General features: G+C 32.4%; 1 protein-coding gene and 1 non-coding gene across 2 annotated transcripts; both read right to left on the bottom strand.

Moving 5' to 3' along the window:
- Positions 1 to 6,683: 6,683 nt before the first annotated feature.
- LOC128284986 (small nucleolar RNA R71) lies at positions 6,684 to 6,790 on the bottom strand. Its single transcript, XR_008275402.1, has one exon. It is a non-coding gene; the product is annotated as a small nucleolar RNA R71 (small nucleolar RNA).
- Positions 6,791 to 7,417: 627 nt separating this feature from the next.
- Positions 7,418 to 14,176, bottom strand: LOC108473510 (eukaryotic translation initiation factor 3 subunit A-like). The gene is made up of 14 exons (XM_053021194.1): positions 14,040 to 14,176; positions 13,650 to 13,731; positions 12,929 to 13,410; positions 12,026 to 12,241; positions 11,546 to 11,914; positions 11,440 to 11,469; positions 10,600 to 10,827; positions 10,324 to 10,485; positions 9,967 to 10,188; positions 9,666 to 9,872; positions 9,381 to 9,587; positions 9,045 to 9,125; positions 8,706 to 8,907; positions 7,418 to 8,500 (listed from the first exon to the last, which is right to left on the bottom strand). The coding sequence occupies exons 2-14, from the start codon at positions 13,693 to 13,695 to the stop codon at positions 7,956 to 7,958; spliced, it is 2,997 nt and encodes a 998-aa protein (XP_052877154.1). The 5' UTR covers positions 13,696 to 13,731; positions 14,040 to 14,176; the 3' UTR covers positions 7,418 to 7,955.
- Between the last annotated feature and the right edge of the window lie 9,047 nt (positions 14,177 to 23,223).

Here is a 23,223-nt window from a genome sequence, read left to right as displayed (position 1 = left end):
CCATCCCTACTGGTTGTTTTTCACCATTCCAAAAAGCCAAAGTCTCTTCCCTTCCCCCTTTTTACTACACCACTCAATCTTTCATTCACACCCATCAATCCTTTGGTCAAATGTCAAGTTCCCAGCACCAGCATTTCCATATTGGATTCTTCAGAATCTAAAGATTAGGCCTGCATTGGATGCACCCATTTTTTTTTTACTTGACTTACAAGGCAAATCTTTACCTTTGTGGAGATTTTTCATTACCCATTACTCCATCTCCCATCCTTACACTCAACCCCCCCCCCCCCCTCCCCTTCTTAAATAACACCGTCTCTTCTCCTTTTGTAATCCCTTTTATACATCACAAATAAATTAATGCAACCAGGATGGTACTAGAGGTAAATAAAGGACCATTGTCTCCCTAGCCATTCCCAAAAGCAGCAATTAGACCAGTAGTTTAAGTAAAAACACCACTTGTTTTTTCATAACAAAGTGTTGAACTAGGAGTTTTAAAATGATGAGATTTTAAGAATTTTAAAGTTTCAATGCAGATTTGTAGTGATGACATGATGATGATGATGACGATGAGCAAGTTTTGGATTAAAAGAAAACTGGGTTTTGCTCTATTTGGCGGCAGAAAAAAAAATAAAGAAGACATCACCCAATTCATACGTAATAGGGTAATATTATATCAACCCACTAATCAAAAACCGGTAAGAATAAGATTCACTGCAGAAACCTGTGTCAAATTCAAGGTCATATCTATTACTGCCTGGAGGAGATACACCATCAATGATTCAATCCCCACTTTCATCACATTGCACTTGCATGCCACGTTATTGCACCAATGGTAGGACCCCCCATAGCTTTGATTCTAATTTGATAGGGCGAGTGGTGATCAATTTTTGATCATGGGAAGTAATGAATGTGGCATTGTTGTTTTGTATCATTATTGAAAATTCATCAAAAGATGGGGTAGTGAAGGAGGGGTATGGACCTTTTAGGTGTCTATATATGATATCCGAAAACTTATATTGGGAAGTGTCTTTAAAGAATGCCCACTTCTAGACTCAATCTCAGTAACTCTTTCTCTTCTTTTTTTTTTCACCTCTCTCTCTCTCTCTTTGTGTATAAATACAAGAGGGTTTCCCTTGCTCTTCTCCACTCATCTGTAGTTTACTTAAAAATTTTTAATTTTCTTCTTCTATGAAGTTTCCGCCATGGTGGAGGGGTGAGTAGGTCTTGTTGGAGAAGCAGGGCACGTGCAAGTTGTACATTCTATGTAAGCTTTGGTACATGTCAAAAATGAAATTTGCACGTGCTCCCCTTCTCCACCATGAGTTCCTCACCTTTTTGATTGCAGATATGTTGGGAGAGGTAAATCATATGGCTCCATTCTGATACCTGTCAAATATCAATGCCTAATAACTTCACCTTTGATTCTCTCTTTCACTAATTTCCATGATCTATTCTTCTTGTTTTTTGCATTTGAAATAATCTCTGAAAAAGAAAACAAGGTTCATAACAACACTTTGCATGGATATATGTATGCAAGTATTATACGTGTAGAGTTCTCAAAACAAAAGTACTATACGTGTAGAGTAGTGATCAATTTCTTGTTAGGTTATTCCATATTTGCAGTATGGCAATGAGCATCTAATTTCGTCATCAATAATTTGCATGGAAGACATGTTTAGTTATATATGCATGGCCTATAAGGAGTACACTCATATTGGCAGTAGCTGATAAAACCACGCGAGATGTTGCAAGTACCCTCAGTGTGGCCAAAATGTTGAAAGTTTAACCAATATGAATACATTAAATTCAAGGATGAATTTTTACCATTTCAGACGGCTTTTTCTGTACAGTTAAACAGTATATGATCTAAGCAGTACAGTAACGAGAAAGGAAAAAAAAAATCAAAACATGGATCATTTGAAGAAGAAATAACTGTGGGTTTGACCAATCCTACTTTCAAGATGATGCTTACGAGTTTAATCATTTATACGTTACATTGTTGACTTGTTGGCCTCTGTAACCCTTTATCTGTATTACGTGGATGAGTGTACGGAGCATATATACACACACATATATATTGTCATTGAAGGGTAGAAAAAGCACACGCTTGGTTCAGATTTCGGAAGTGTCCCATTTGTCACAGAGGGAAAGCAAGATGGCGTAAGAGTTTATGTAAATGGCAGCTTATTTTTGGCAGTCAATATCGATGGATTTGTAAGCAAAGTGGCAGTGGCAGTGGCAGTGGCAGACTGGCAGTACGTATCTTCCACTTTGCCTTAAAAACTGGGGGTGACTTTTTTGCTTATTTAACTTGGGGTTTGGTTAAGGGATTATTAGCTAAGTGAGTTAATTTTGATAGGGGAAGTGGGGCGTTGGAAATTGAAATTTGGAATAGGTAAAGGGAGGACTTGAAATGCAGAAAGTTGCAGAGAACCTTAAAATGCAAGCAATGGTATAAAATTTTGACAGTGATCAGTGGATAACAAGGGAAAGAGCAAAAAATGATTTAGCTAAGTACCAAAATCAAAATGATATGGAACAATGAGCATGGGTGATGCCAATAAGATTAGTATTATCACTCTGCCACGTTAATTAATGATTGGTTGGTAAAATAAAGAATAATTTTTTTAGATAGAGTTAATGTATTTGGCATTACTTATATAAACATACGTATTTCATAGAAATGAAAAAAAAATTTGAGTGATACTAAATAGATTGGTGTTATTCATGTCAATTTTTTGGTGGTGCCTAATTAGATTCATGTTATTGATCCTCAACTTTTGTTTTTCCATTTTCTTTCATTTTTATTGTCTTATATCTCTTTCTTTGTCATTAACTGTGATTTGAAAAAGTTAATAATAAATAAAAAAGAAGAAAAAATGAGAAAAAGGCAAGGCAAATGAGAGAACGAGAGGAAAGTTTTCCAAAAAAGTTAATAGGAAGAGGAAGAGTTTTCAAAAAAAAAAAAAAATTACTGAGAGATGAAAAGATCTGAAAGGAAAATGAAAAATGAGAGAGGGAGAATTAAGGATTAATTAGCATTAAATAAAAAAGATTTTTTTTTATGAAAAATTATGTTTGCATGCTGAAATGTTTTTATTTTTCCAAGCACTTTTTCGGGAAAAAAGCCACAATGATAGCAAATACTTTTATTGAAGTCAAAATTATGTTAACAAATAATTATTTAAGCAAAAATTATATTAACAAATAATTACTTAACTAACTAATTATATTTCTAATGTGAATTAAAAATGCATATTAAGTCGTAACATGAATCAATTTTGGCAAGAGTTAATTTTTTTATCTTGAACTAAAATTACAAGTTAAAGTTAGTCGAATTAAATTATTTTTTATAAGCACTAATATTGGAAACATAACTTTTCTAAAAAGCTTTCCTTCTTTTCACATTTGCCTTGCCTTTTTCTATTTCTCTCTTCTTTTCATTTTTCATTAGCTTTTTCAAATCCAGGTTAACGGCAGAGAAAGAGATATAAGGCAGTAAAAACAAAAGAAGACATAGAAGTAAAGGTTGAGGACTGGTGACGCCAATCTAATTAGCACCACTAAAAAATTGATATGGGTGACACTAATCTATTTGACACCACTTAAAATTTTTTTGCCTTATATGAGATACAAGTATTTATATGGGTGACGCCAAATATATTGGCACCACCCAAAAATATTATTTTTTATTTTACCAACCAATTATTGGTTGACGTGATAGTGTGATGACGGCAATTTTATTGGCACCGCCCATGTTCACTGTTCAATTTAAATCATTTACGTACTTAATTGAAAAAGTGAATCACTTTTACAAATAATAAAAAAATTCAGATCATTTTAGTAAAAAAGCTGAAAAGATGAGAGTCCTAGTATATGAAATGATGAATTTGAGGATAGATTTTGGACATGCAATGCACAAATTTCTAAGGTTGTGAAAACTACTGTTTAAAAATATTGATATGTTTCTTCTCATTGTCATGGTTAATTTTACTTTTTCCAGAAAAGTAATCCAAATTAAAAAAAAAATTTATGGAAATTATTCAACCTCAAGATTATTTAGATAAATGACCTCATTTTCATAGTGACATTTGGTGTCGTCACTTCTTTAAGGTGGCACCACCTTTTTTTTGTCGCAATCATCTTTTAATGATTTGAGCATATTAGACAGTAAGGAAAAAAATAATTTTTTTATGCCGCCACTTTTCCAGGCGACATTGGTATATATTTTTTGAAATACTCATATTTTCATGGGTATTCTCGAGATATAAAAAAATTAAAGAAAATTATTCTGGTGGCAACACATAAAGTGATGACACCAGTTAGGAGGAACTTTTTTTTATTTTCTCGGAATCGCCTCCTTAGGTGGAGGCACCCATCTGTAAAAAGAAATTATTTGATGACTACACCTAAAGTGGAGGCATCAGAGGGTGTAAATTTTGTTTTATTATTTTTTGGTGCTGCCACTTTTACTGGAGCCACACAAAATGTAAAAAAAAAAGTGGCGACACTAAATGTGAAACTTTCTTTTTACTTGGTAACAGCATTAGAAGTGACGACACCGGTGTGTAATTTTTTTTTTACTAGAGGCATACAATAAGTAAAAAAAATAAACTTGGTGATAGCACCAAAAGTGGTGGCACCTAATGTGAACTTTTTTTTACTTGGTAACAGAACTAGAAGTGGCGACACTAGTGGGTGTAAATTTTTTTTTTACATTTTTTCATTGCCTCTTCATGTAGAGGCACTAGATGTGTAAAAAAGAATAATTCCCTTCAGTGCCAACTCGAAATGTGGCTACATGACCTGCCGTCAATTGTAGTGATAGTTTAGATACGGTTCAGCATTTAACGAGCTTGTTTTCTATCCATTTTAATATTATTTATTGCATTTTCATTAGTTTGTAGGTGAGGAGTAAAAGTTAATAAAAGAAGTGTTTTTACACAAACTTAGACCTATTAGGCCGACACGGGGATTTATGTAGTTTTAATATGTGTATTTGAGTGTGTAGTATGCTTAATTTCAATCCTAATGGATGTAGGAATAAGGGAAGAGTGTTGCACAAACTTCCCAACCCACGAAAGCGCGACATGGACTTCAAAGCTCATAAATTTAGTGTTGTGTTGCAACACAACTTATGTGTACCACGACACAGCCTGACGTGGTGCGCAAAATTTTCAGAGCTATTTTCGTCTGCACAATCACTTGTTCGAAAACCTAGGACATGCATGTGACCTAATTAGGGCTTCTACTCACTCTACAAATAAGACCTTAAGGGTTCAATGTAACTAAATCGTCTTTTACTCATCAAAAAACCCTAATAGATTAGAATTAGTTTTAGGTTTTTCTCTTTTATTTTCCAAACGCTTTTGATCTAAAATTTCTTTTATTCAATCGAAGTATTTAAATTTCTTTTCCTTTGCAAATGACAATATTAGTTTACCAATCGAGAGAATTACTACTCTGTGTTTAATCGACATCGACAAGATTATTTTTCTCTCTTTTCTCATTATATTTAATTGTGTTCTTTTACATGTTTATTTCATTTGAGATTGAGATGATTAAAATCATGAGTAGTTAATTCCCTTAGCGGATATTAATCTTTCTGCTTGTTAAATTAGTTTGGTTGTTTGTCTGATTTTCTTTTTATTTATTTTATTTTAATTTAGTTTATGATATTTATCTCTTTTATTGTTTATCATAATATAGTATTTTAATTATTACTATTTAAACATGTTATTGTAAAAGTATTTTCATAAGATTTGATTCATCCTCTGGGTATGATCCTCGGAACACTTTCTTGTGTTCCGTTTTACTATATTACAATTTGACTTGTATATTGGCGGACACCGCTGCTTTATTATATATGTTTTTGGTATAGCATTTTTCAGTCAAACGTTCGCACGTTAAGCGACGATCAAGTTGTTGGCACCATTGTCGTAAAGGTTTCAACATTAGATCTAGAATTTATTTTTACAATAGATTATGTAAAGTTAAAAACTATAGATACAATATTATTTTTAATTCTGTTACTTTTTCTAAAATTTTTGTCTATTTATTTTTGTTTTTTTTTGGTTAAATTATTTTCAATTTTTAATTTGTTTATGACTCGAAACACTCCAATTGAGCCACGCAATCATCTACTGATGCACAACAATCCACTTGCGGCAGTTGATCTACCTCGAGAAAATCCGTTATTTGACAATCTACCAGAACAACAAGAAAATATCCGTGGAGAGCTATTGATGGCTCAAAAGACATGGTACGAGTTCACATTACCAACACTAAAAGCAGTGCAAGGTAGCATCGAAAGACCGGAAAGCAATACCAATTATTTTGAGATTAAAACAGTTATGGTCCAGGTGATCCAAAAGAACCTTGCAATTTAAGGAAACGTGGTGAAAGACTCGAACCAACACTTGAAGTGATTTCTTCAATCATGTGACACCTTCAAGTATAATAGAGTAACCAATGATGTTGTACGTCATCGATTATTTTTGTTTTCTTTTTGTGACAACTCAGCGGATTGGTTAGATTCAAAAGAATCAGGTTTTATCACCACATGGGACGAACGAGCTAGCAGAAAATTTTTAAATTCATAAGAATCAGGTTTTATCACCAGGTGGGACAAACGAGCTAGCGGAAAATTTTTAAATAAGTTTTTCCTTACCAACAAAACCATCAAGCTCAAATGAGAAATCATCAATTTTACACAATACAAAGTTAAGTGTTTGTACAAAGCATAGGAGCACTTGAAGTCGATGTTAAGGAAGTGTCCTCACCATGGACTGCAAGCATGGCTCCAAATACAAATCTTTTACAATGGTTTAGACAATAACACCAAGTTGAGCTTAGACGGAACAACTGGAGGACCTATCATGTACCACACATACGAACGAGTCTATAAAATCATAGATGACAAGACTATGAATTCATGTGGCCAAATGAGAAATTCACATACAAAACGAAGCCTCCAACAGTGAAAGTTGTCAGTGAAGATGACAGATATCAACAAATCCTAGAGAAGCTTAATCGTTTAGAGTCGACTGTCAAACCAACGAGAGTGAAGCCATGTTCGAAAACCAACCGAAAGAGGTGAGCTACATAAGCAGCAAGGGTCGAGATCCCTATTCAAATACCTATAACCCCAGTTGGAAGAATCATTCGAATCTCAAGTGGGGAGGTAACCAAGGAGGTGAAAAATAAGTACAAAACCGACAAAACCCTCCTTACCAACCTCCACATTTGCAACAAAAAGATCATGGAAAGCGACCATACTACATGTGGTCAATGATTTGACAAAATAAAAGGAGAGATACAAACAATGAAGACAAACATTCAACAAGTCCAACCTACCTGCGGACGACTCAAATCCCGAATGAATAACCTCTACAATCAAATGCAGTTGAAGATAATATTCCAAAAGCAAAATTACCAAGTTATCCTCAGTAACACGAAGAACAATTCCAATAACATAAAACAAAGCTCAAATAACTCTTAACTTCACCTCAAGCTGGATTCGAGCTTCTACAATCAAATCAAAACTCAGGGTCGATCCACTTGCAACCCTATTCATAGTTCAATTCTTAAAGACCTTAAATGTATTTTTTTTAGAAAATGAAAAGGGAAAGGCAAAGAGAAAAGCCTATAACATTCAAAAGTCATTGTTAAGAGTTCGACATTGAAGAAATAAAACCCTATCTAAAAAATTGAAGAAACAAAATCCAGCCTTAACAACTGTCTAAAAGGTTCGACATACAAAATGCAGTAATACATCAGAGAAAAATAAATAAACAAATAAAAAACATAATACAACTTTATCATGTCTTCACGTCCCCAAAAACCAATATGCCTCAAAGCTGTTTTGTCATTTGTCATTGACAACCATACGTAGTTCCCAAGTACAAAAATTTCTGCATTCATTCCAACCCACTATCTGACGATCAGCAGTCGGATCAACCGCGTTGTGGGTTCCTGGCCCTTGAAGATCGCCAGGGTTCTGCCTTGCTGTTCCCACTACCACCACCAAAACGATTCGAATCTGGAGGTGTAGCTCTGCTACCACCACCTGCCAAACGATCAGAATCCTGAGGTGGAGCCCTACTGCCACTAGTCCAGCGATCAGATTGGAGTGGAGGAGCCCTGCTACCAGCAGCCCATCGGTCAGGTTCCGAGGGTGCTGGCTTGCCCCATCGATCAGGTTCAGAAGGTGAAGCTGGACCAGAGCTTTCAGGCCTTTCTCGCCGGAACCTAGGAACATATTTCCCAGGAGCTGGAGCAGCAGCAGCAGCAGCTGGAGCCACAACTACAGGCTCGGTTGTGTGGGACCCAGCAGGAATTTCAGAAGGCCTAGAGATCCCCTCCGGTGCCCTTCCCAAGAGAGCTTCTCGCCTCAGCCTCTCTTTCTCTTCCAATTCACGCTCTCTTTGTCTTTGCTTTTCAGCAATCTCATCCATTTTTGCTTTGTGCTCAGCTTCTTCTTTCCTCCGCCTCTCAGCCTCTGCAAGTTTCAAAGATCCATTAAATAATGACGAAAACATAATTTAAATAACAGAAAAACATAACCGATATGACTCTAAACAATGTACTCAAATTTGTATGAGTGGATAAGAGGTGAGACAATTCTATCTATGTGATAAGGGGAAATTTATGAATCAAGTTAACTGGCTTTTTTCAAAAGAAAAGATCTCATTGAAAATATATACCTTCACGTTTATGAGCCTCCTCCTCTTCGCGCATCTTCTTTATTCTCTCCTCCTCAGACCTCACATAAAATATTTTCTTTCTCTTAATATCTCTTTCCTGCTTCCGGGCCTGAATTATTTGTTTGATCCTCTCCTCTCTCTCTACTCTCCTCTGGTCAAACTCAGCTTGCCGACGACTTATTACTCTTTCCTGGAAAATCATCTGCAGAAAAGCAGAAACAAAATGCGTATGTTAAATGGCTAACACTGGAAAAGACGTAGGAACCTGCAAAGAAGATTATCTCTGCCAAGAGCTCCCTCTCTCAAGAACATAAAGCCACTAATCCCAAAGGTACTGACCTTGTTTTCTAGCATACGTGCCAGCCTATTCTTCTCTTTCAAGTCCCCATCATGGCGCTGTCTGCTCAACTCAACTTCCAGCTACAAGTCGGAAGAAAAAAAGAATCATCGATGTGTTGAGAATAGCCACAAAAACCTCTCTCAAACAAAGATGGTGTAACATAGATCGACAGTCCATCCATTAGTGATATATACGCCCCGCAAATTAAGGGCGAGCATCCCTTGAGGCAAACTTGAGCACATCAAAGTATTTTATATGTTTATAAAATTGCAAACAAGGTATGTTTTAAATGCAAAAACAGGTGCAATAACAAAATCGAGAACAGGAATATTCACCTGTTGCTCACGTTCATGAAGCACCTTCTCTTCTACCAATCTCCGTTGAAAAGCAGCTTCAATCAAGGGGGCTGCTTCCTCTCTCTTTGCCCTTTCTAGATGGTCCATTGTTTTAGCAACTTTTTGCAGTCTCTTCTCCTGTTCCTGCCTCTCCTTGAGCTGCTCACTCAAAGCCCGCTCGATCAAGGTTTGCTTTGTTAATTTCTCCTGGATGCATATTCATAGTCAAAAACCAAATTCAATATTATAAAAAATGTGATTGGATGAGAAAAACTGGCCACTTACCCCATCCAAAATTGGCTTCTTTTTCCCTCTTTTTAAATGCTTTTCAGTTTCCTGTAGTAGTGCCTGTGCTTCTTCAAGCTCCCGCTCCTCTATTTCCTTACGAATTCTTTCAGCTCGTTGTTGTTCAAACATAGCAGCAAGCCTCTTCTTTTCTGCTTCTTCAGTTTTCTTCAGCAAATGCTGCCTCTTTGACTCCTCCTCACGTTCCTAACATATCAAAACAAACAAAAGCATGGGCAAAAGTTTATGAAATTTCTGTTATTTTGCTAAATGATGAAACCTATGTTTTAAATGGGGATACCATTTCCAATAGTTGACGCTCTTGTTCTTCCTTTCTTTTCTCAATGATTGATTTCCGTGCAAGAAGTCTTCTGTGTTCCTTGTCTACAATTTCCCCTAACCCTGGTAAAACTTCATACAGCTTTGATGCTTTCTTTGGAGCGGGATATATCATTGATCTTGCTTTATTCAAAGACTCGGCAAAAACAGTCAAGTGATCTTGAAGCTTGTCAGATTCAAGACCCTGAAAAGGACAGCATAATGAAAAAAATATATTATCTTCTGCTATACAGAGGCCTTTAAGAAATATGAACAGAATGCATAAATCCTAGAAATATCCACAAAGAAATAAGCATAAACAGCCAAAATCCTAACTTACCATATTACCAAACAGCACAGCGCCTTTCATGTGGTCAACTTTCATGGCTATGAAATTATGTTTCACAGCATCAACAGAAATCTTTTCAACCATAGAAAATTCACAAAAGGGGATCATCTGAGACAGACTCTCAATTTTCATTGTCTCGTAAAGTTGGGAAACCTGGAGAAGCAAGTAAATCAAGTATAATCACAAGATCACACATGCTTAAGCTTAACACGAGTAAAAAATAAAAAAGAACAATGAAAAGAAAATAAACAAAAAACAGTAACAGACCTGCTTAAGCAATCTGAGGGTAGCAAGCCTTTCAAGGGAAGGAACATATTGAGAGAGTTGAACCTCGGGTACAGACGAAGCTGAAGTCAGCTTCCCACCCAGCTTTGATATTTTCATCAACAATGGATGTATCTTAGATGCAACATCAAGAGGGAGAAAATCATTTTCTAAAAGATGGTAAAGATCTTTCACTTCTTGAGTTGCACAACTAAGTACACCTTTGGATACCTAAATAAAAAGGAATAAACAAAAGGCAGTAGGTCAACACTCTAAAAGACAATAAAAATTCTAGTCACATAAATGTAAAGCCAATACTCTTTGGTATCCTATACAACTCAGAGAGAGAGAGAACTCAAGCCTAACTTGCAAAAATGCAAAGACTAATTTCTTTGTCCTAAAGAACATAGCAACGAAAGACCATCATTTCGTGAATATAATGATTCAGGACCAAAAAGAGATCTAGGAATAGAGCAGATTTTTAAGGCTATGATAACCTAGATAAAGAGTTAAGCCTATATAGCAATTGATTATTTGCCTTAAACAATGGAGTAATTATATGATGTAGCCAAACCGAAATAGTTTGTAATTAACAGCCCTAGTTGGGTTGAATTCCACCATATTAAAATTGATTTGAGAAATGTCATTGTTAAGAGTACTTAAGACATATAAACAACCCGGCAATTGACAACATTACCATCCATGCTCTTGCTGCTTCTTTAAAGGCCATTTGAACAATTTAAACTTCGAAAATTCATGAGAAACAAGCCATCAAATAAATAAAAATAACATGCAGAGAAAAGAAGAAACAAAGCAAAAAGAACTCATAAAATTTAAACATACCAGCTCTGTGAGAACTGCAGACCTTGACAACTGTAAGAAGTAAAAAATGTCAAGAGTTGGTAATATCAAGAAAAACAAAAGTACATCAAATGAAAATACAATATACCACTTCTCTGTTCTCAAGTTTAGATTCAAGATTAAATCCTATAAGATTTGACATTCGAAGGTTGCGTTCTTTCTCATTTTCAACTTCCAAGTGTGATGCACCACGTGTTTGATTGTAAGGGGTAACTGACAGTGCAGCCAAAACAACTGATGATGCTATCAACTGCAAGTCCTTCTGACTTAAGTTTTTATTAAAGCTTTTTTGAAGTGAAAATAGGTTTAACCATGCATAAGCATGATAAAGATGGCTGCTTGAAATCCAGAATATTTCAGTTAACTTGGCATAATAAACCACCATCAAGGAAGCCTTGGGAGTTTTCTTGACAATGGACATCAATCCATGAATATCTTCAACAGAACGAAAAGCTTCCTGTAAGGACCAACATAGCAAGCAACAATAAGAAGCAGGTAAGATCTATCCATTACAAGATAGCAAACTCATCCATTAAGCACAAAAAGGTGGATATGGCAAGAAGCACACCTGCCAGAGTCCAAGTTCAGTAGCAATCTTTAGCTGCTCAAATCTCGTATCAAGGTACAGTTGCAAGCTTTCAGGTGCTGAAAGATCAGGTCTGTCCCTCTGGTCTTTATATTTATTTAGATTTGCTAAATGATTCCTTATAATCTCACACAACCTTCGGAACTCTGTTGTTCGTTTATACTGCTTGCAAAACTGGAATGCCCGATGTGCTGTCATCTACAGGATATTTTTTAAAAAATACAAAGATTTGTTATTTCAAATATGTAAAAATATTACTAAAATCATGGAAACAAGACATTATCAAGTGCAAGCACAAAACAAGAGACATTAATGCCATTATGTTTCAATTGTAAGGATGTGCAGGTGAAGCCACCTACACCAGACCAAAACCAATTTTTTTGGCCATGCTAAATCCTATATTCCTGAAAAGTTACCCTTTCAAGCTAAAAGATTGTTAACCTCCCCGCCCCCAAAAAAAAAAAGAGAACGAAAGAAAGAAAAAGAAGCATCGATTCCAAATGCTATATTATCATTTTCCCAAGACCAAAATCTTTTTTTTTTTTTGCCTGTGTACCTTTTTTTTCCAGCAACCTTGTTAGTTCTTTGTAACTCACCAAATAACAACTGTAAGTCCCTATGTTACTCGAAACTTTTCGTTTAAAGCTTAAAGATTCTAATACAAAGAATAACTTCAATTCTAAATACTAAATCAATTAAAAGTTCCACTCATCTTGCAACGCAAGACTACGAACACAAAATAGTATGCAAGAACCTAGAGTCCCTTCTATGATAATGCTGAAAACAGGATTGCACATTTTGATGTAGTAGTAAAAAATTGAAAATTTACAGATATAGTTGCAACAAACGGTGAACATTGATGGAAGTCATTTAGACAGGAAATACCGCATAGAGTGCTTCTAACTTGGAATTGTTCCGCAATATTTCAAGCACTGTTCTATAGGTCTCCCAGAGAAACTTGAACCAAGGAGTAACAAGTTCACGATCAGACCTATCCTTTCCTTTCTCTCCACTGACATAGCTTAACATTAAATCTTGTGGCCTTTTATCAGCTTCAAGGTCATCAACATCTAATGCTTCTTCTAAGGCTTCTGCCTGGCTTCGAGCCTGCTCGGCTTTCTGAGTAGAAAGATGCATGAAGTGCTTGATCACTTCCTCCAGAGAACTGACATTCACATGTTGACATACAATACGATATTGAATCAGGCCATCCTTGGCAAAACGGCCCTTCCGCATGTCAACACACAGCTCTACATATTTAAACATGATCCTTTCAAGCGGCTTCTGCCAAGCTCTGTATCTCTTTGAAGTTATTAGATTGTGAAGAGCCTGCAAAGCATCTTGCTTCTGCCCAACATTAATCAACTCTGCATCAACCAAATCACAAAGTCAATACATTACAAACGCATTATACAATAAAAGTATAATTAAATATCACAACCCAACATAAACTTTTAACAATTTAGGGCAATGGCTGCAAGACCCAGATTCACATAACAGCAGATAATCTTTCTAATACCAAACAATGGGTAGCATATATTGACGAAAAAATAAACATTTTGAAAAAACAACAAACAAACTAACAAAGGAAACATTTGTAGCTAACCTTCAGCTCTCTTCAAGGCATTCTCTGGTTTCGCAAAATTCGCCATGTTTTGAATCAATTTCTTAAAACCGCCCTTGGTAGCCTAAAACATAAACAACTCCGTTTTCTATTAATCAAATAATTTAAAGAATAAATAATCTAAAAAAAAAAAACTTTATCTTCAATCTAGGAAGGAAGCCAAATACAAGTCCCCAAAAAAAATTAAGAATAAAATAAAACTACGATCTGAAATTGTATTAAAATTTCCTAATATATATCAATTAAATTCACATAAAATCTAAAATACAAATAAAAAAAATTAAGTCGGTCTCATAGCCCGACCTGAAATAAAAATAACGAAGAAATTTTCCCAAAAAAAAATAAATGCAAGATTGAATATTGGAGACTCGCCTGAAAAGGAGGGTTAAGAGCGGCCGCGATGAATGATAACTGAAGTAGTAGAAGAAGAAAGAAAGAGGGTTTGTCTGAAGCTTCTGCTTGAAACGAAAGATAAAAAAATAAATAAACATTTTGATTCTTTAGCCCATTAGGATACTATCTCCAAATAAATTCGGCCCAACTAAATGCGGCCCTATACACTTTAGGAAAAACTACTAGTTTAGTCACTTACATTTGTCTAAAATTATGTTTTAATCACTAAATTTTTAAAAATTATTATATGATCACAAACATTATCGATTTCACGTTATGGTCACTGACTTGTTTAACCTCCATGTTATAGAAAACTGATGTGGCATATTAATATCATAATTTATATTATCCTAAATTGATACTTATGGTTTAGGAAATTCTAAAATATATAAAAAATTTAAAATTTTAATATTTCAAAAATAATATAAATATATAAAAATCAAAAAAATCAAGAAATGGAGATTTCCCCGATCTATCCATTCCTTCATCTGTCTCGAGCAATTTCTCCTTACATATTTAATTTTTTTAAAAAATAGCTAAACTCTAAAGTGGATTAGTATTTGTTATTAATGATGGGTGCAAAAGGTGGAGATAAAAGTTAAGATGAATAATAATAATAAGTAGTCAGATCTCTGCACTTTTTTTTCTCATAGTGTATTAAAAATAAATGAAAATAATTTTATTTTTTCTAAATCTATGAATAGGAGGATAGTGTGCTTCAGCACACTCGAACGCAAGACTCAATCGCCACTCCAATTTTATTCTTAATATTTTCTTTTCTCAACATTTTTCTTATTTATCGATTCAACCGATCTGATTAAAAAATTATTAAAAAAACTTAATTTAATCGAACTAATCTTCGACCAGTTCCCAACCTTAATTGGACCAGTTTAAGCAACATTAATAAAAAGAGAAAATCGCAATAAGAAAGTAGAGAGGGATAGTTGTAACCAAATTTTTTACTTTTTTTCAATTTTATTTTGTAAAATTCTTAAATTTTAACTTTTTCTTTTATCTTTTGAATTTCTATTTTGGTAACAGCCTAATTTTTAGTGGTGTCGGAACAGTGATTCGAGATCACTAAATCCCACAAATGAGTAGGAAATATTATTAATTTAGTGAGTATAAGTTAAATGCGAAGTTAGGAAAAATTTTGAAATAGTGAAATGTACAAAAAAATATATATATATTAAAATAATTAGAATTGAAAACGAGGTATTGAGACCTCGGGAATTTTAAATCGAGCCATAAATATTTTTATAAATATTTATGGAGTGTTAATAATTTAGTATTAATGTTTCGTCAAGAAATTTTAAAGTACTGATAGCTAATTGAACAAAAAGGACTAAATTGTATCAAATGCAAATTTGTGGGAAATGATTAAATAACTTAAATGATAAAAGAAAGAGGGTTTAAAAGGAAAATAGACCCAAGGTCTATTTGGGCTGGACGGCAAGAACATGAAATCACCAAGAAAATAAGGGCAAAATTAGAAAATTGTAAAATTTACTTAATAAAGCTAGGACTAAAGTGGAATTATCTAGATTTCTCTTTATTTTTCCTGCATTCTCATCAGAAAAAAAACACCATGGAAGAGTTCCCTTAAGCTGGTTTTTCATATTTTTACTGCAAGTAAGTTCAATTCTTGATTATTTCTTGAAATTTTTGTGTTTTTTTGACTTTTACAACTAGGTCCATTTGTTGAATTCATTAGTTCTTGATTCTATGAAAGAAATTGAAAGTTTCTATGAATATGTGCTGGAAGTATATGATGATTTGATATAGAATTAGAGCTTTAAATTGTTTATATGCTGATTTTATTGAAAGAATTGAATAGAAAGTGAATGTTTGGGACCTAAATTGTAAAAGAGTTTGAAGTTAGAGTTTTATGTGGAAATTCTGAATTTCAATAGTTATGAAATAACTTATAATGTCTAGGAAAAGTATTAATTGAGAAAATTAGTTTAATTGAGGGGTTAATTAAGTAAGGACTGAATTGTATGAACTGTGAAATTTGGGGCAAAATGAAAATCAACATTTTGCACTAAAACAGTTTTGGACAGCAGCAATAGTCTAACTTTGAAAAATCTCCAAAAATTTTAGAAATCTAATTAGAGGATGAATAAAATATGAAATTAAAGCTTATTGAGTCTGGTTTCTTATAGAAGAAACGATGTAAGCAATGGAATTGTAAATCATGAGATATAATAAGTTTTGTGAGACAATGTCAGAATGATTTCGGGTTCCCCTGTTCTGACTTTGGAAAATCATCAAAAATTGGAGAAAAATAATTAAGGGATTAAATTTATATGTTTAAAATCCTTAAAGAGTCTATTTTCAATAGAAATAAGCGGAACATCATCCAAATCTCAATGCGATGAGATAATTAATTCTTAGTGAAGAAGGGTCGGAACTGTCGGACAGCAGAACAGGGCAACTTTAAAGAATAAACTGTACTTATTGGCTAAACCAAAAATTCTGAAAATTTTATGGTAATAATATAAGTAAGTCTAGTTTTAGGGAAAATTAGTGGATCTTAATTTCGAGTTCTGTAGCTTAAGATATAAATAATTTAGTGACTATGACGCAAATGGACAGTTTTGAATATACATAAGTAAATAGTGAAATTATTGATAATGTTACTTGTTGCATGTTATATAAATTAAGGATGTGGAATGGAGAGGAGGAGGAGGAAAATATGTATGAATATTCAGCTAGCATGGCTAATTTGTATGTTTTAGGCTCATGGACTAAATTGAATAAAAGTAAAATTTTATGGGCAATTTTGTAAAAAAATGTTAGAAATGACCAATTTGCATGAAATGGATTATTTTATTATTTAAATTACAAAATTGAATGAAATTATTAATTTAGCTCAAGATCAGGGAAAAACATGTTTTAAGGATTAAATTGAAAAGTGTTAAAATTATGGAAAATTCTGACATTTTATAGAATTCATAGGTTGTTATCAATTTGTGTGAGAATAACGGCTGGAAATAAGGATTAAATTGCAATAATTTTATTTTATTTTAACCTAAGGATGAAATCGTCATTAATTAAAAGTTTAGGGGTAAAATGATAATTTTGTTTAGAGCATTAGTTGAATGTATTATAACATGAAATAAATGAAAACGACGATCAAATTTCTTTATAAAGATCCGGATGACTTGAATACGAGACTTGAACGTGGAGAAGAAAAGATATCGGATTAATGAAATATCTAATAAATGAATCGGTAACTCCGGTAATGCTCCGTAACTCTATTCTGGTGACGGATTCGGGTTAGGGGCGTTACAATTTTCCTTTTATATATTTTTAAATCAGTGTTTTTTTAAGCTCTTTTGAATTTTTTAGAATAATTAAGGAGAATGACATATTTGTTTCCCTATTTGTCTACATGTCACTTTCATATTTGGTCACATCACTCAATTATTCAAAAATATATGATATTAATAGTAGAAATTAATTTGGATAACAGATACTAATTTTAAGGATTAATTTGATAAAAAAAATAGTCCAAGGCCAACTCGAGAAATGACTAAGGGTTAATCTATACATTAAGCATTTATTTGAAAATTCTATGTTATTAATTAGTTTTATTCTAATTTAAAAATATAAAAGGATTGGTTTAATATTAGGTTGATTTGTCATCTTTATCAAAGGAATTGTTTTATCTTCGGTAAAAGTAACTAGACAAATTAGCTCTTATATATTTCAAAAGTGCAAATTAATCCTTTCGATAAATTTTTCTGTTAAATGATCCATAAAACGTTAATTTAAATGATTAATTATTAATTTGATCCTACACTATGCCTAATATCATTTTGATTTTAAAAAATTCTTAACAATAATTCTAAAATATTAAAATTATGTTAAAAATTCAACAAATTTAACAATCAATATATTTTTAAAATATGTTGACCTTAAAAATTTTCAGTGGCAACTAATCAACAAGTACCATGAAGCCTTGAAGGAGGCATATGACGCCCCTGCACCTCAAAATTTTCAGTGGTAAGTAATTAACTACTACTGTCTCCTGCATTAGTCTTGAGATGATAAGCTTGATGATGAAGCAACCATAATATCTTCTTGTAGTTAGCAGTGAACCAGAAACTTTGATGCTCTTGCGCCTTCATTTGTTCTCTATCACCTTGTTCCTTTTATTAATAATAAAGAATTTTGCAAAGTATTTATCAAATTATTTTTAAAAATATTTTAACTTATTTTATATTTATTTTAAGATTTTTAAAATTTTCAGAATTGTTGTTAAAAAAACTTTAAAAATTAATATGTATTTTAGCTATAGTTTAAGGATCAAATTAATAATTAATTATTTAAATTAATGTTCCATGTTATCATTTAACTGAGGATTAATTTACATTTTTGAAATGTATAATTTTGAAAAAGAAAACAAGGTTATAACAATACTTTGCATGGATATATATGTATGTAAGTATTATACGTGTAGAGTAGTGATCAATTTCTTGTTAGGTTATTCCATATTTGCAGTATGGCAATAAGCATCTAATTTCTTCATCAATAATTTGCATGGAACATGTTTAGTTATATATGCATGGCCTATAAGGAGTACACTCATATTGGCAGTAGCTGATAAAACCACACGAGATGTAGCAAGTACCTTCACTGTGGCCAAACTGTTGAAAGTTTAACCAATATGAATACATTGAATTCAAGGATGAATTTTCACCATTTCAGAGGGCTTTTTCTGTACAGTTAAACGGTATATGATCTAAGCAGTACAGTAACGAGGAAGGAAAAAAAAAATCAAAACATGATCATTCGAAGAAGAAATAACTGTGGGTTTGACCAATCCTACTTCCAACATGATGCTTACGAGTTTAATCATTTATACGTTGCATTGTTGACTTGTTGGCCACGGTAACCCTTTATCTCTATAACGTGGCTGAGTGTACGGAGCATATATACACAAACACACATATATATTGTCATTGAAGGGTAGAAAAAGCACACGCTTGGTTCAGATTTCAGAAGTGTCCCATTTGTCACAGAGGGAAAGCAAGATGGCGTAAACTTGGGGGGGGGGGGACTCTTTTTGCTTATTTAAATTGGGGTTGTTTTTTGGGGTTTGGTTAAGGGATTATTAGATAACTGGGTTATCTTGATAGGAGAAGTGGGGCGTTGGAAATTGAAATTTGGAGCAGAAAGTTGCAGAGAACCTTAAAATGCAAGCAATGGTGTAAAAATTTGATAGTGGTCAGTGCATAATAAAGGAGGGAGTAAGGGGGTGGAAAAGAGGAGAGTCCAAGAATATGAAATGATGAATTTGGAGTGGATTTTGGGCATGCAATGCACAACTTTCTAGGCTTATGAAATTACATTTAACAATATAGATGTTTGTTTCTTCTTTAATTTTAGATATGGAATGATTACACTTAAAAATAGGTTAATTTTATTTAAAATTAATTTTAGATATAGAACAAGAATACTAAATGTAATATAATCGTTTATCTTGACGTTGTCATTCATTTTAATTGGTGTCGAGTTAACTTATAACATCAGCTCAATGAACAACTTTATCAATACGAGAATATCTATCACACACGGACGCGTGTGAAAACTACATATTTAGAACACTTAAGTGTATTTGAAAAATAACAAATAAATAATAAAATATATGGTTTGAAACTAATTAATAATAGCACATGCAATATGTACGATATTAAAATGGAAAAAAATTAAATTAAATTGTAAGTAGAATGAATTTTAAACACAAACACATTAGATTAAAAATAGTAAATGCACGCCGATTGAGTCTTAACTTGATTGGCATGAGCATTATTGTCAATATAGTAGGACGTGAGTTTGAGTGTACTGAAGCGCATTATCCTCTTATTTATGGGTTCGGAAGGAGTTATAGGTAGTTTTAACATTGTGTCGAAAAGAGCATATATAATCAGAATTTATAATGATATTGTTCAAAAAAAATAATAGATGCACTTCAATTGTTTATCATAATGTTGTCATCAATCTTTGGTTAAGGGGTAAATTTAAGATTTTACCAAATCAATCGACATGAGTTCAAATCTCACCCCCTATATTACTTTTTTTGTTAAAATAAAAAGACTAAAATACCTTTAAATAATATAACTTATTTTAATTACAGGACATTTTGATAATTTTTTAATTGAATTGGTATTTAGTTGACTCGTGATACTAACTCGATCGAGGATTTAAATAATAGTAATGATATACAATTGATATAGATAATAAAATATCATAATAAAGGTAATAAAACTTTGATAGAGCCATAAAGTTAAAGGTTAATGGTGTGAGTTTAAATTTTATCATATACAATTTTTATTACTTTTTTAAAAAATAAAAAGATTAAAATATCATCGAATAATATAATTTATTTTAAATACGAAAAAATATTTAAATAATTTTTCTAATTTAGTTGGTTCCCAATGATATTAACTCAATCAAATATTTAAATATTAATATAAATATGTATCCCAAAATAAAGGTTGAAGGGTATTGACAAAAAAATAATAGATTAATTTAACAATAAATTAACAATAATGGTTAGTCCAACATACAAACATAATAATTTTAAAACTCAAAAAATTGTATTATACATTAAAAGCAAAAACAAGCTAACAACTTAAATTATTCTAAAAGCAACTAAATTTAATTATTAGTTTATACATTACATTCAAAGGTAAATAATACAATCAAAATAATATTTCTTAAATAAATAAAATTTAAATGATAAATAAAAAGAAAATATCAAAATTATATACGAACTTTGATCACAAGTGCAATGTCATACATAAATTTAAATTTTGTTGTGATTTTATATATAAAATTTCAATTATATTCAACTCCTACAAATCACTAACATTATCGAATTAGCATCATTTTATATTGATGTATTGCATAAGCAAATACTCATCGTAATCTAATATGAAAATAAATGTATATATTTATTTCTTTAAATGTGTATAATTAAATTAGAGCCCATAAATCAAATTACACACTTAAATAAAGTTAAAAAAGTAAAACTACTTAAACATGGGAACAAAAAGAAAATTAGAGATTTGAAAAAAAATAACAATATTTATCGATGTTTGAAGAAAGGTACATGTTTCAATAAAGAAAATATGTTCTATTTAGAGCAAATCAATTAAACAGTTCGGATTTATAGTCATGATTTTATAAGCAAACAATCCATTATTTATTTTGTCTTTAATTTTATAAAAAATATTTTAAATTTTATTTTTATTTTTTAAAATATAAATTAATTGTTAATATAACATACAAGCAGATCGCCTCATAGATGCCATGTTAATAAATTTAATAGACATTAATTTTTTCATTAATTTTAAAATGATTTGACAAATAACATCAAACTCAAACTCAAGAATTAAAAATAATAATAAGAAAACATTAAATAAAAGGCCAAAATAAATTTTTATAAAGTTTAACAGAGAAATAAATTATTATATCTTTTAAAAATATTGAAAATAAAATAAACAAACATAACATATTTTATAAAAATATATTAAAAAATTACCCAACTAACTTAAATTAACCACGTAAATATGAAAACAAACTTAGACTTAAATATATAAAAAAATTAGAGAATTTAAAAGGGTTAATACATTATTCAATACTTGATTTTGACATTTTTTCTAGTGTGATACTTATGTTATTTTTAGTCCAATGTGGTACATGTATTTGACAAAAGTTATAAATCTTAGCATCCAAAGATACCTATTGTTAACTTTATAAAGTTTACTTCAATTTTATGATTGATTTGATGAATGTTAATTGTTATTATTATTAAGTTTGAATTTTCATAATTTTGTTAATAGAATAAATTTAATGTTGTGAATATATTTAATTTTACATTTAATTTGTCAAATAAAGTCTAATGGATGTGATTTAATTCAAGTTTTAGAGTTAATTTGATGAAAGTTAATTGTTTACATTATTAGTTAATTCTGAATTTTCATCAAATCATCTCTAAAATCCAAACCAAGCACTAAAAAGTTAACATTGTTACCTTTAGATACTAAAATATACAACATTTATCAAATATGAAAAAGAATATCAAACTTGGATACTAAAGTATACATTAAACCAATTTAAAATTACAAAATCAAACCAATGAAGTCTTAGCATTGACCAATGGTCCTTAGTCATCAATTGGGAGACATGGAAGGTAGAATGGATGCGAGCAAAAGGTGGTAATAATAGCTTGTAAGCAACCTGTCCAATACGAGCCTCCACTGGAAAAGGACCAGGTGACAGTTTCTGGTTCTTGAACTTGCGCAAAGAGTGTTGTCGATATGGTTACAGCTTCAAATACACCAAATCTCCCACCTGAAATTCTCGTTTCGACCGCCTCTTGTCTGTCATTTGTTTCATCCGATCCTGATTTCGAGTGAAATGAAATTTTAAAACCTTACGCGTAACTTCTCGATGTTGCAAGGTGCGACCTACTGTAGCCACTAGAGAAACACCAATCAAGTAAGGAAAATGAAGAGATGGATCTTGCCCATAGAGAGCTTCATAAGGAGTGGTCTGAATGGCCGAATGGCAGGTGGTATTATACCACCACTCCGCCAAGGGTGGCCAAGATACCCAAACAGAGGACTTTTCACCAGTCATGTATCTCAAATAACTTTCTAGACATTTGTTAAGAATTCCTATTTGGCCATCAGTTTGAGAATGGTAGGCAATTGACATATTTAGTTTAGTGCCCAAGTGTCGAAACAGTTCCTACCAAAATTTGCTTAAAATAATTCTATCTCTATCAGACACGATAGATTCAGGTATCCCATGCAACTTATAAATGTGGCTAAAATATTCTTGAGCTACAGTGAATGCAGTAAAAGGATGGGCCAAGGCAATGAAGTGACCATACTTATTTAAACAGTTAATCACTATAAGAATGGCAAATTTACTCTGTGACAAAGGTAGACCTTCAATAAATCCATGCTGATGACAATCCAAGCACGATAGGGTATAGGTAAGGGTTGCAAAAGCTCAAGTGAAGCAGAGTTATCAGTTTTGTAGCGCTGGCAAACTACACACTCTCGTACCCAATACTTAACATCTTTAGAGAGCCCCCTTCCAACAAAGCAAAACAGATATCCTGTGACGAGTGGCATGGATG

This window comes from Gossypium arboreum, chromosome 11, assembly GCF_025698485.1.
Source record: "Gossypium arboreum isolate Shixiya-1 chromosome 11, ASM2569848v2, whole genome shotgun sequence".
In the NCBI taxonomy this organism is placed as follows: domain Eukaryota; kingdom Viridiplantae; phylum Streptophyta; class Magnoliopsida; order Malvales; family Malvaceae; genus Gossypium; species Gossypium arboreum.
Note: the sequence above shows the minus strand (reverse complement) of the source record. Positions and strands in the feature narration are given on the sequence as shown.